Source organism: Haliotis rubra, unplaced genomic scaffold (genome assembly GCF_003918875.1).
Source record: "Haliotis rubra isolate DU_JTF1 unplaced genomic scaffold, ASM391887v1 Scf326, whole genome shotgun sequence".
NCBI classification, from domain to species: domain Eukaryota; kingdom Metazoa; phylum Mollusca; class Gastropoda; order Lepetellida; family Haliotidae; genus Haliotis; species Haliotis rubra.
In genome coordinates, this window is record NW_025766998.1 from 863,365 (window position 1) to 877,661 (window position 14,297).

At 38.3% G+C, this 14,297-nt stretch overlaps 2 protein-coding genes across 2 annotated transcripts in view; one reads left to right on the forward strand and one right to left on the reverse strand.

Annotated features, from left to right (window-relative positions):
- Window positions 1–997: 997 nt before the first annotated feature.
- Window positions 998–10,568, forward strand: LOC124283966 (S-phase kinase-associated protein 1). The gene is made up of 5 exons (XM_046720016.1): window positions 998–1,147; window positions 6,303–6,399; window positions 7,769–7,983; window positions 8,442–8,582; window positions 9,604–10,568. Exons 2-5 carry the CDS (start codon window positions 6,303–6,305, stop codon window positions 9,637–9,639), a joined length of 489 nt encoding a protein of 162 aa, XP_046575972.1. The 5' UTR covers window positions 998–1,147; the 3' UTR covers window positions 9,640–10,568.
- An 878-nt stretch (window positions 10,569–11,446) lies between these two features.
- LOC124283982 (rho GTPase-activating protein 190-like) overlaps window positions 11,447–14,297 on the reverse strand; it is an 84,313-nt gene continuing 81,462 nt past the window's right edge. Inside the window, 1 exon segment of the mRNA XM_046720033.1 lies at window positions 11,447–14,297. Within this exon segment, the coding sequence (XP_046575989.1) occupies window positions 14,108–14,297 (190 nt within the window). The 3' untranslated portion in view covers window positions 11,447–14,107.

Genomic DNA, 14,297 nt, shown 5'->3' on the forward strand with positions numbered 1-14,297 from the left:
TTGTTGTTGCATACACTTTTTAAGTGAATCATATTTCTTCCAGCCAATGTATTCGTGTACATATTTACAGAAGAGATATATACTGCATATGAAGTCATTGTATTAAGTTTCTCATATACATCGAGTTGTATACCAGCGATTCATAATACCAACTTGGATATTCTAAAGAATAGATAAAACATGTCTGGCTTTTGAGTCGTACGTCACAGACATGACAGAGGCTACTGAGAATGGATGATACAAGCAGCTATTTCGGGTCCGTGACGTCATCGTGTATTTCTCCCTGTAGTCTCTGCTAATGCGTTAGATATGACACACATACCTACACTTGAACACTTGAACGAACGTACACGCCGTCGGTTCTCCATATATGGGCAAGCGTTGTATAATCACTTTTCTGATACAATATGTGTACACCCTTATATAGTCCCAGTTATATGCAGTCTTTACGGTCACTGAAAACACAAAATAAGAAGAAAAAATCGATAGCGTGGTAATTCAGTGTTAATACAAAAATAAATATTTTTTAAATGGGTCGTCCACACTTATCATACTTTTGCAGTTCTTGTAGTTCATATGAATAAACTCGTATTCCAGCCAAGGCCTACATCGAGCACACCTTGGTATAGTGCAAAGTCGTCTACAGTTCTTGTAGATCTACATATGCCGGTATATACTACATGGTCTCTGATCTACATAATAACATCATAATGTTGTCGTGCGTTTAGCAAACAGTAACATAAATCGATGTCAGCATAAAACTAGTTTTTGTTTGTTTGTTTTTTTAAAATCAAACTTTAGCATCATTGCGAAACGGTCCAGCGTGGAAGAAATGACAAAACCTGTCTTTGAAAGAAAGATTTAGAGTTATCGGTTCAGTTCCAGGGGTCGCCAGTGTGTTATGAGACTGGTTTACCAGTCATTGAGCGCATGCGCTCCTGGACTTCAAGGACAAGTCAGAACTAGACTGGTTTGTCTGCTCTTGAGCACTTGCGCTCCTCGCCACACTCCACTTTGTGCAGCTTCTCATAAGCGAAGGACAGAATACCAGTCTATCTAGTGTGTTGCGTGAACTTCTCCCGCTGACTTCTATCCGTACAGTTCATATTTTGTTGGGAATCTCGCGTTCCAGGTTATCGACATCAAGGTAGTATACACTTGCAAACATACTTATGCCAGTTGTCGAAGAATAGACGATTTCGAGGGACATATCACTCCGTTTAGCACAATTATTGTGTCGTCTGAACCTCCTTGCCAACAAACATGGCGTCATGTTTGGACTTCACAGATGATCCTATGACCCAAGTTTTTATTATTGCAGGACCACATTTTGTTTGAGTAGAATGAATCTTCATGTGAACTATAGATTAGCTTTCCACATCTGTAAAATAGTATAACTTGACATCTTTTTGATCTGATAACCCTATTCCACCTTTGTAAACAGTTGAATCAATTTCCCACAGGATAGCTTAGATGAAAGGGTCATAATACTCATACACTCATAATAGTTGCTTATTCTTATAGAGACTTACAAAAGTGTATAGTAAAATTTCGATGGGAAATGATGCACCTTAGAGTTCTTTGTCAAAGATATATTGTCATGCCTATCAGTCAAACACAACGACGACAATTTCTCATAAGTTGGACTATTAATTTTAGTCTCCACATTTGACTAATGACATCATTGAACAATGGTACTTCTAGTTGCTTCATTTAACTACCATGGTTTTCCAGCGTAATAAAGATCCTACAGATTGACAGAAAGGAAAATGCTTGGCTTGTCACTGTCAGTTTGCACCAATATTGATTTTTCAGGAAAGACAAAATGTTCCACACGTTTCTTTAAACATTACTGTTATTATCACTGAAAGAAGAACTAATTGAGAATCCTTTCCATAAGTGTGCAATAAAAACATTGGCCCCACAATCGAAAAAGGCCATTAAAATATTGGCAAAGTAAGTATTTTATTACTATATGGTAAATAGTGTGTGAGTGAGTATGGTTTTACACTGTTTTTGGCACTATTCCAGCAATATCATTGCCGGGGACACCTGACATGGGCTTCACACATTTTGCCCATGAAGGGGAGAGAACTTGGGTCTTTGGCGTGACATGGGCGGTGGGGAGGCTAGTAGTTAAAGCGTTCGCTCGTCACGCTGAAGACCCGGGTTCGATTCCCCACATGGGTACAATGTCTGGTGTCCCCTGCTGTAATATTACTGGAATATTGCCAAAAGCAGCATAACACTGAACTCACTCACTCACTTTGGTGTGACTGGCGAATGCTTTAACTACTAGGTTGCCCCATATTGTAAGTGAATATAGAAAATAACTTAAATTTCTGTATTAAGTGTTGGTACTTTAGAATCTAGTGCAGAAAGTATTGACCACCTGGATATGTTGTACTGAAACTGGAAATATAGTTACTGTTGGTGCTTGGTATTAACATGATTTGGGTAATTAGACATGAACTGGCTAGCTTGGAGTCAGTAAAAAGTGTCTTGTTCAGCCATGAAGTTGTACAGCTCAGGGGTTTATCACTGTAAAGTAGGCTCAAATCTAGAACAAAGAAAAAATATCCACAAGACGTGTCGCTATGAGCAGGGATTGGGAAAGGCAGGGCCATGGGCCATTTTGTACATAAGAATAAAAAATGGCCCATTAAAATTTTGAAGTTTACTATTGATACAAGTGCAGTGGCCCATTCTAAATTCAGAAAATGGCTAATAATCCTGAAAATGGCCCATTGTCAAAGTTCTCTATCCCAATCCCTGTATGAGTGAAATAATCTTGCTCCGAAAGTTAATCAAATCTTCTCAGTTGTAAAATGTAAAGTGACTGTTCTGGAAGTAAAAGATAACAAACATTGTGAAATTTCAGTTATTAATTTGCTTAGCATAATGCATTGACTGTGCTATCCCATGCTACAAAGTTTAATCATACTTATTTCTGCAACGTTTTTGTTTGTCACAGTGACCAACATTGCCTATTGATTGAAAAAAATGGTAAACTAGAACACAAAATAACTTATGCATTCCCTTTGATGATGTCTCATGTGATACCATAGAACGTTTAAAAGTAGGATTAGCTAAAAAGATAGTCAGAAATATCATTTATGCGAATTATTATCAATGATTATCAATTCAAAAATTGTGCCCTCAATAATGTATTACATACTATGTTGTGATGAAATAAAGTTGTATTTACACCCGTTTACACAAAGCTATTCTTTATTCATGGGGTGCTTCTACATAGGTTCAAAACACTGTTTTCCTTAGTGGTCTGTAGCAGGACATATGTTGATTTCTTTTGACGTTTGGGTCATTTTTGTTCAGCTTCTTCTCTGATATTTATCATGTTTATCCATAATTGATCAATATTTAGGTAACAGTTATTGAACTCTTTGATCTATATTCATAGCTTACACTAATTAGAAGTAAGTTTCCACATTACCAAAATATGTACTGTCACCATGATGAAGGTTGACAGATCAAGTCCAAAAACTTTGCATACATTTCAGCAATTCTGTTTAAGCAGATGAAGCCTCATGATTTACCCATTGTTCATGACTTCACAAATAGAACGTTTAAGTCACTGGAATGATGCACTTGGTGTTGTTTGTCTGCATGGTTTGTCTAAATTGACAATGACATGTCTTACATCTTTGTTAATTTCCATTGTAAAAATAACAATGAGAAATATGCAGAATAACCTACTTAAATTTATTGTTTATTCTCTCATCAGTCTCAGTGGAGAATTTCAAAACACAGCCAGAACACATATACATGTATGTTCAATATGCTGTAGCTCTGTACGTAAATCATCTAATACTGCTGTTAAAACATACTGATGAATTTGCTCAACTTGGCATGCTAGGACTTGCAAGACATCCTTAGAAATAGAATATGTACATAACTGCCTCCATTGTCTAGTGAATAGAGAGTGATATTGGAGAGATGGTCAGTGGTTCGATCTAGGACTGCATCATGCCAGGGATGCTACTTGTTGTCACCCAGCCTGGTACTCAGTTTTAAGGGGATAATGTAGTGTTGGGAATCGGAAACCAGATCCACTATCTATTATCGGAGGACTTGTGTTGAATGATTATTGATTATAATCAAAATATATACATTTTTAATGTAATCACCAATTGTAAGGGTTTTCCCCAGGTTTTTCTAATATGTTAATGAAAATATTCTGTTTATTTATACAACAAATATTTATCAGTATATCTCATTACATTCACGATAGGTGCAAAATTCATTCATAGACAGGTTACAGTAATATTTACAGTAGTGATGAATACGAAACTATGAATGCAATGCACATAGCTTTACGCTGTTGAGCGCATGTTTGTTTGTGAATATTCATCAAATTTAATGGTTAGTTTACTTCATTCAAGTGTGTTAAACTAAAACAACAAAATTTCGATTAATCGAAAATATGTTTTTGCAATCGATAATTATTTTTAATCCTTCTTTCGATTGCTTTTCGATCATCGGAACACCACTAAGATAACGGGATACGTTATCTCGAGTCAGAGCACTGTGTCACAGTGGAGTATCCTTGATGAACTGCAGGATGGTATCCCGTGGTCTGTCTCAATGGAACCAGCATTCAATCAATCTAGTTTGGGCGCGGTAGGATAGCCTCGTGGTTAGAGCATTCACTCATCATGCTGAAGACCCAGGTTCAATGTCCCACATGGGTACATTGTGTGAAGCCCATTAGTGGTGTCCTCTGCCTTGATATTGCTGGAATATTGCTAAAAGCAGCATATAACTAAACTCTCTTAAAACTAAACCCATTTCTGGTTTCCCGCTCGAACTGGAATATTGGTAAAAAGTATGCCTAGTTCGAAAACAGTTCAAACCCACACATACATAATGATATATATTCACATCCCTATATACATAGTATACAGATATAAGTGCAATAATCTTGACCGCAAGATTAAATTCAATTTCCCCTAAACTCACTTTAGGATATTTTAATTTATCCATACCATGCATGATGATGCCCCCAACCCCCAACTGCTATTTAAGAACTGGACAAGTACTTTTGTTGTTGTAAATCAGTTTGTACATAACATCATGTTATAATAATAGATGACAACATAATCGGGATAGTGATGTTGACCCATTAACAATATTATCAGATGGTAATGATATTTGATGAATATTTTTCGACCTTGATATGACCCTTGAACTTCATAAAACCTTTGTTTTTTATTATTACTAGCTGTTGGTTCAGAAGGACAAGGGGTGAACTTTGGACAATTGCCACTGAAAAAGAACAAATAGCTTTGTCAGAGATACAGGACTTGTCATGTTACATGTCAGTCTAATGCTCTTCAGTTAATTCTTCTGAACTTGGGGTATTCAGTGTATAATCTTTGTTGTTTTTTGTCAATTTCAGGTATGTTCAATGGTTTGAAAGGTTATTTTGGCATCTTGCATTTTTGACATAAGCAGTGGTAGAACACTTGTTGAGTTTTTAAACAAAAATGGATATATGATAGGTTCTTTAATCTACCATCTTAATACAAACTCAGTGTTGTCTAGTTTTTCTGTTGCAATAGTGAATATTTGTTTGAGAGGCATTCTAGAAGTTGGTGACCGCCTCCGTGGTGTAGTGGTTAGAGCGTCCGCCCGGAGAGCGGAAGGTCGCGGGTTCGATCCCCGACCGCGTCATACCAAAAGACGTTAAAATATGGTACTTGTTGTTCCCTGCCTGGTGCTCGGCATTAATGGGTAGAACAAGGACTGGTCGGCTCGGAGTCAGTATAATGTGTCTGAGTGGGGTATTCATGCTTCACTGTGGCATGGTATCTCAGTGGGCTAGCACTATAAAACCAGCTTCAGTCTGGGCTTGTACAAGCAGCCGCACATACACATACACATGCATGCACATCGTCATATGAGCGAAATATTCTCAAGCACTACGTTAAACCCAATTTTCACCTCACCTTCTAGAAGTTGGTGTCCCCCGCCGTGATATTGCTGGAATATTGCTAAAACGGCGTAAAAACCATACTCAGTCAGTCTAGAAGTTAGTGGTATAGAGATGACAAGACTTTATGGATGATCCACTTCTTTATTTTGACGATGGCGACATTTGGGTATAGATTCTTATACTTGAAAAAAGTAAGTTGATCATCCATGAAGTCTTGTCATCTCAACAGTGAATATGACTGACTGACAGTATTGATCGTGTTGATAAATAGGTGGTTTGTAATCATTTGATAATGTAGTTGCACTTTGATTAAGCTTCCTCTTATATTCGGTTGATTGTTTTCCAGATGCCCAGCATCAAGCTGCAGAGTTCAGATGGGGAGATATTTGAGGTGGATGTAGAGATTGCAAAGCAGTCCATCACAATCAAAACTATGTTGGAAGGTGAGTTAATGAACTGAGGGCACTCTTGTCTGCTGTGATAATCAGATTAAGATGCACAATTATGTTTGTTTGACTGAGACAAGCAAGTTACAGGCAAAAATGTTCTCGAGCCCACTGAACATGTGAAAAACAGTGACTTCCTACTTGTCCAGCAGTTGGCAAACCCAGCAGCAGGGGCTGTCTAGAAAATATTTGCAATTGATTTAAGGTGATTCAGAATATACAACAAACACATGTCCAACATTTTGCAGCTATTTTGACAGTAATCTTAGCTTCATCTGGTGAATGATTGTGAACATTGTTATACTTTGTCACAAGATCATTCTTGGTGTTGATGGTGGCTGGGCTCTTTTCCAGTGTATCGATGTCTGACGTCTTGTCTTTATCCTGAACTTGTGTCCAGCAAATACCAAATGCAGTCCACCTTTCGATTTCGGAACAAACTGTTCACCTGCTGGAACATTGGCTATGGCTATTTTGAATACCTATTTTGAAAGATTACCTATATATACATTGTATTATACTGATGAATGACATTGGTTCACCAGTTTCAAATAAAGTTCACCAATTATTCATCTAATCAATTTCCTGTTTTTCAATTTCATCATTTTAGTTGAAATAATGTTCATCAATTGATCCAGCAATCCAGCACTAAGTGAAAAGTGTTCACTCCTACAAATTGACTAAACAAATTTCTCTCTAAATGTTAGAGATGCCCCCCTAATCCCCTATTGTCTGACCAATCAGCACACATGGTCGATTTTACACCTGAAACAATAGGTGCTTGACAAGTAGGAAGACCCACTAAAAAACATGTAGTTGAAGACAAGCTGTGTGTTTGATAAATAGAAGGTGAGGCTTATTTGGATTTTGACACAACCTTGTGTCGTCTTATACTTGTCTTGTATACAAAGTTGATGTAGTTGTAAATTAGCACAGTTTCAGTTTATTATACCCCTGGTTTAAAACACGAGGGATATAGAGATCAATTTGTTCATCAGTCTGGCAACCAAAGTTTTTTCATGTTCAGTGCAAAAATCCAAAATCGTGAATATTTCTTTATAAACTTACTATACAGATCGAGGGGCGGTGGGGTAGCCTAGTGGTTTAAGCGTTCACTCATCATGCCGAAGGCCCGGGTTCGATTCCCCACATGGGTACAATTTGTGACGCACAATTTGTGATTTGTATTAACCACCTTTCATGATTTGCAATATTGAAAAATACTGAACATATTCCGGGTTTTTCTCAACTGGAGGTATAGTGGCATAGAACTGAAAGTGGGACATAAGCAAACAAACTCCATTTTAGAATTGCGCCAGTCTTAGGGAATAAGTCTTATTTTCAAAGTGAAATACATGGTTTTCAGACCTGGGAATGGATGAGGATGAAGAAGAGCCAGTCCCACTTCCTAATGTGAATGCAGCCATCTTGAAGAAGGTTGTACAGTGGTGCACCTACCACAAGGACGACCCCCCACCACCAGAAGATGATGAGAACAAGGAGAAGAGAACAGATGATATCTGTTCCTGGGATGCTGAGTTCCTCAAAGTAGATCAGGGAACACTCTTTGAACTTATTCTGGTAAGTTCATCATCCTTAACAGTGTGGGTCATTAGCGTATGCATTTTTAATGTTCAAAGTTTACACGATATACAGCTTTTCCATTGGACAGGGGTCCTAGGAGACTTCATACTTAGGTAAAAACTCCTGGGAATTCCTTAGCATAAGTAAATACAGAGGCATGATCTGAACATTGTGGCACTTCAGTCTTTAACATAGTGTTTTTGCAACATTGGGAAAATAGTGTTTGATTATGCCCATGATGGAGCAAGTTTCACTGTTACCTCATTACCGATCAGGGGTGGTGGGGTAGCCTGGTGGGTAAAGCGTTTGCTCGTCACGTTGAAGACTGGGGTTTGATTCCCAACATGGGGACACATTTCTGGTGTTCCCCTGCCATGTTGTTTCTGGAATATTGCTATTAAAATGTGGTGTAAAACTAAACTCACTCATTATCGATCAACTTTCTCTATTTGCAGGCTGCCAACTACTTAGACATCAAGGGTTTGTTGGATGTCACATGCAAGACTGTAGCTAACATGATCAAAGGCAAATCCCCAGAGGAGATCAGGAAAACATTTAACATTAAGAATGACTTCACACCGGCTGAAGAAGAACAGGTAACGCTCAGTCAACATCAAAGTGGATCGGTGATCATTTGTGTTAGCTACACACTTATATGTGTAGACCATGGTCCATCTAACAGAACAGATATGCAGCAACCCATGCTTGTCTCCTGTAACATTGTCTTGATCTTTAGATAGCAGTATATTTTGAAAAGGTGATCAATATTAGCCTTGGTGGTATGATGTTGGAGTTATGCCCCTTTGTGCATTGTCTGCTCAGCTGGCTTTCCTGTGACATTTCCCTACAACTAGGAAGAAATGTTTTGCTTTCTCTTGCTGACTCATTCAGTTTACAATCTGATGTTACAATAGAAACAGGAAACCTCTGATGTTAATGGAAGAGGCCCAGTTGGGGTGAGCTATTTTTAAACTGTTCATTGGGAACAATAGGACAGAGGTTTCCACTATACCTCGGAAAGAAATGGAGATAAGCAATAATGTATGAGTCAGGACATGTACAAAATATCAATTTTATCATAAAAATTACATTATTTTCTGTTTAAAGGATTCCTAATTAGGAATAATACTGACACAGTTTGCAATTGGCGTTAGACACAGTCAGTAGTACAAGATGTATGATCATGTTGAGGGAGTAGTTCTTTCCCAATATATTTTGATTTCAGGTGAACCTATTGTGTGTAATGTGGACTTGTTAGATATGATCAGTGGTGTTAAGCTGTGTCTGCCTTAGCCACAAGAGCCCTTTTCTTCATGTTTGTTTGTTACTTAATACTGCACTCAAGCATGAATCAACCAAGTCAGCAAGCCTGACCACCCAAACATTGCCTCTTATGATAAACGCTGGATGTTAAGGTCCACTTCTAATCGAGACCTTCCATGGTTTCCAGTAAATTAATGTCTCATATTCATAACTATTCACTCATGTGTTATTACTTGCAATATATTGCAAAGTGTTGCTTCCATTTGTGCTCAATGAGGCTGGTATGAAATAAAGTATGAGATGTAGCCAGGATCTTGCAATGACAGCCCAAATCTATTTTTGTGTAAATTTCAGGTTCGTAAGGAGAATGAGTGGTGTGAAGAGAAATGAGCTGTGACACCTCCCAGTTGACGGTAGAGGAATTCATGGATGTCAGTTGTCCCTGTCTTCAATAACAACACACTGTCAAGGGAAGCACATCATCACCATCACCACCTTGACACCATTGTGCAGGATGTAATCAGCTCTTAATTGTTAACTTCTGGAAGGACCAGTGTAAGACAAATTGGAACAGTGAAACCCTGCGAGAAGTCATTACAAACAACTTTTCAATAATCCACTTTGCAGCGTTTGAGGTTATTTTGCGATTTTTTCATTAGATAAAGTTACTTGTGTTGAAACATTAATTTTGAAATCTATCCAGATCAATAGTTGAATACAGGAACAGTTTTGTGTTTAGAAGAATCCATGGGTTGTGTGACTTCTGGCATAAGGAAGTGATCCTAGGTTTCCAAGTTTGAGTAATGCTTGGTGGTGAATTAGTCTTGCACCAGCGGTGGGCCCTGTGATACTGATTATAACAACATTGGTGATATATACATTTCTCTCATTGCTCACTGACAACTATCATAGGCGCTAATTTATGTTCCGTTGATCCTGTTGACGACTTCTTCCTGTATACCAATCCTTGTCATTCTGTAATTTGGTGTTTTAGATTGTGAGGATATTTAACACAGTATTTCATGTGCAGATTTCATAATGTATGGTTGCAGCACACAATAAAAGCACTGAGAAATGTGGAAAATGGTTTGTGGAAAAAATAATTTTAAATGGCCAATTATAATGTCAGAATAAACTTTGATGAGAACTGTTGGATTGTTTAAATATTCCTGACCACCCACTTGAGTTGTGTTCATTGCTTTTCACTTGATATTTGTCTTGAACACCTTCCACAAGAACTGTCCATAAACATTTCTCTTTTTTGTACAAAGTGATAAAGAATAGTGTGGTAAATAATAAACTGATGTTTTAACTTCAAACATCATTGTCTTGTTCTTTTGCTTGTTTCAGGTTATTTTGCCACTTTTTGTCCTTTTTTAGGGACAGCATGGTTTCACTGCATGCATGAATCTTGCTCACAAAGCTCTGCAACCAATTTCAAATAGAAGATAATTCATAATAGAATACCAACTACTGTAGTGTTACCAACCCCAATACTGGTGCTGGTTCAAGTTCATCACCTATGTTATGGGTACAATATGCACAGCCCATTTCTGGTGTCCCCTGCCGTGATATTGCTGGAATATTGCTAAAAGCGGCGTAAAACCATACTCACTCTCTCATCACCTATGCAATCAGTTTTGGACTGGGGTATTAATGTCAAGGGGCAGTGGGGTAGCCTAGCATTCGCTCGTCATGTGAACACCTAGGTTAGTGTCCCCATATTGATACGTGTGTGAGCCCATTTATGGTGTCGTTTCGGAGTATATTCTTACTCCTTCACCAGATGATGAAGGGAAAAGGACGATGTTTCAAGTGAAGGAATTAAAAAATACTCCAAAATGTATTGTCCCTCATTATAAAGAAGTTGACATCCTTTACTTTTCATTTAATATTACGCCATTGTTTTCCCTCTTCACAAGAAATTGCATCACATTAGAACAGACTCTTAATGCAGAAACATTTTTTACAAGCGGTTTCTTTTCAATAAGTGAAGAAAGTGACAACACATATTCTGAATCTGTATGAGAGGGTAATGTGTGAAAGTACAGAGAAACTTACCTCATGTTATTGTGGCATCATTGTTAGTACTTCAATATATGTAGTTACATTAACTTTCAGGTGAATTCATGTAATAAACTAACTATAATATTCATCTTCAGGATACATTCACACAAAATGAAAAGCAACAACTGTATTTCCACTGTAAATTGTTTCCAGTTTATTCATGACAAAAAGTTTGAGACAGAACATTGTCAAAGCAGTGTACACGTTACAGGATATTCAAAGCAAATAAAATGTTGTTTACCTATAGTCAATACTGATGGACCAGCCCTGCCCACTGTCTGTCGTACCGGTGTTCGGGGAACCGGAACATGTACTCACCATTGAAACGTGATATGCATCAGTGAACACAATATCACCTCAGCAAGGCAGTCTGGTATACATAAGGATCAACAAGATCCGTTTGTGAAATAACAATTTTGATTTAGTATTGTTGCTGGGGGGTCATACGAACTCAACAAGCCCATATTCTATCTGACTAAGTAGTTGCACACAATGACTCCATGTTATGACTGCGAAGGCAAACACATATCACAGACATCACTTGTGCAAGTGACACGACCCCAATCATTTGGCCTGACCTGTCACTGATCCTCTCATAATACTCATGTGACATTAGTATTACATATGTACAGCCTCCATATTCTTTTCTTAGCCCCAACACCTGTACGAGAGATGTAGGAAGGTCAAGGTCCTTTGTGAGCTCCATCCATTTCAAATTTAAATGAGCATAATCATGCTTATTGTCATAACAAACAATATTAATTTCTTAGACATCTAACCTGTGATATCAAGATTCATGCAAGTCACACAACAGAATCATTTACCGATGAAGTTGGTTGTTTGTGGTAGCAAAATTGACAGGATAAAAATAGAACAATGTTGATTTAGAAAATAAGGATGTTTATGATTGTCTGACTGTCAATGTATGAGAGGAGCTCGGCTGAAATGAAGCTTCCCATTTCATGAACTCAACTTGCTTTCAATGATTATGAGTGACATTTGAGATCGATCTACAACTTTGATTGAAATGAATCTTGTGCTTTGTGACTTCACATTCAATCTGGATAGGGGTTACATTTGTTAAATTGAAGAAGTAAATGTAATTGTGAACAAAATTTACAGCAGTGGCGATGGCAACAAAGTCAGTAATTGTAAGTACATATTTAGCAACCTGCCCTAATATCCCAGATTTCTATTTCATTTCCACGTTTATTAACCACAAAATGATATGGGATGGAAATGGACATATGTCACAACCTTGTGTTTCTAGTTGAACATGCAAGCCCACAACTGCCAATCAAGAGGGCTAAATGTCTGACGCTGACTGACAGCACAAGGCTCTTGCTCTAAGTTCAACAGACTGAAGGCTTCGTTCCAAACAGTCAGGTTGTAATACTGTGCCCAACATTATGGACCTGATATGTACGATTACTGGGCAATACTTAGCATTTAGTTGAAATATTTAAAAATATTTAATATATTGACAATATTGATCTTTCAAATTTCAGACTCCTCAACCAAACAAGTTTTATACATATACACCTTGGTTGATTTAAGTTGTTGAAAAATTACTTTGCTGGCTGTCAAAATCAGCAAAGGTTCATGAGCTCAAATAGACAGAAACTTCCTCCCCAAATTACCATGAGAAGACCCCTTCATGATTTTTCAGGCAGGCTTGTTAATATCGGAACTTAACACCTATTTGTTCCTTTCTTCATTTTAAAACCAACAAAATAAGAACTTCACATGAGCATCATACATTTATTCATTTGACACAAAAGGCGACAACAATCTTATGTCTTAAATTAGAAATATGTACAATTTTACAGAGTGAAAGGTTGCAGATACTGCTTCATGGCCACCACTATCACTACCAGAACTGCCGTAACGGTCTCAGCATATATAAATATTAAAGACGATAACAGTTGATTCTGCGAACAGGATCTGTGAGGGAGACTTGCCCTCTTCCTGCTCTGGCTACTGGTCGAACAATTCTCAGCACCAAGATCGGCTAATTCTAAAACAACACTAACACTCCAATAGGGCACAGTCCTCTAGAATACACATTTACAGAACAGCGAGTTCATTTATCACAGATAAAAAAGGTCTTTAAATTAACAACAAAGAAATCAATTATATTTGGATCGTCAATGGTGTAAACAGAAATGGGAAATGAGCCGGTAGTATGCTATTGTATATGCCTATTGAGTAATCATGATTAAAAACACCACGATCAACAACTATGCACAAATATACAAACACCGTACATGGATGTAATGACAACAACTAACTATGACCTGTGTCCATCTGTCGGTTCGTCAGTCTGGTGTTGCGGTAGGCTGTGGCGTGTGACACGCCGCGTTAAAGAAGGTATAAAAGTAACAAGCATTAACAACAGAGAGAGCAACAATTTGCCATAACTGTGAGTCGTGGCCGACAGCCGAGCAAATGGCTGTTCGGCTTGACCGACTAACCAGTATACCACAAGGGTAATGGGTTAAGGCAATGTGAAATACCAGCACACACTGGTCGCACAATGATTCAGCACTTGATATGCCAAGCTTAACACATAGCGGCGGCGTCTCTACCTCCCATATGGCCACATACAGATGATGAACACTGTTTTCTGGGTATTATGCGTTGCACTTGAGATGTGACGTGGCACATCGTGAGTAGAAAATCGCACAAAGCAGAACATATTTCCTGCTGTTGGTCGGGCTTGCTGCGTCATCGGTGCCGCCAGGTGAGTTTGGCAGCTGTGGGTTGATGCCTGTGTGGTGTGGCGGCGCCCTCATACCTCGTCCCCGCCGTGGAAGAAGAAGTTATATTGTTCAATGAGGGTTTGCATGATGTTGACCAGGAACACAGAGTACTGGCCCATCTGCTCGTACGACGTGATCTCCACCCGCATCAGGGTCGGCCACCAGCATCGGGCCAGGTTGGAATCATCCATGCTGTTGTGCTCGCTGTGTTCTGATACT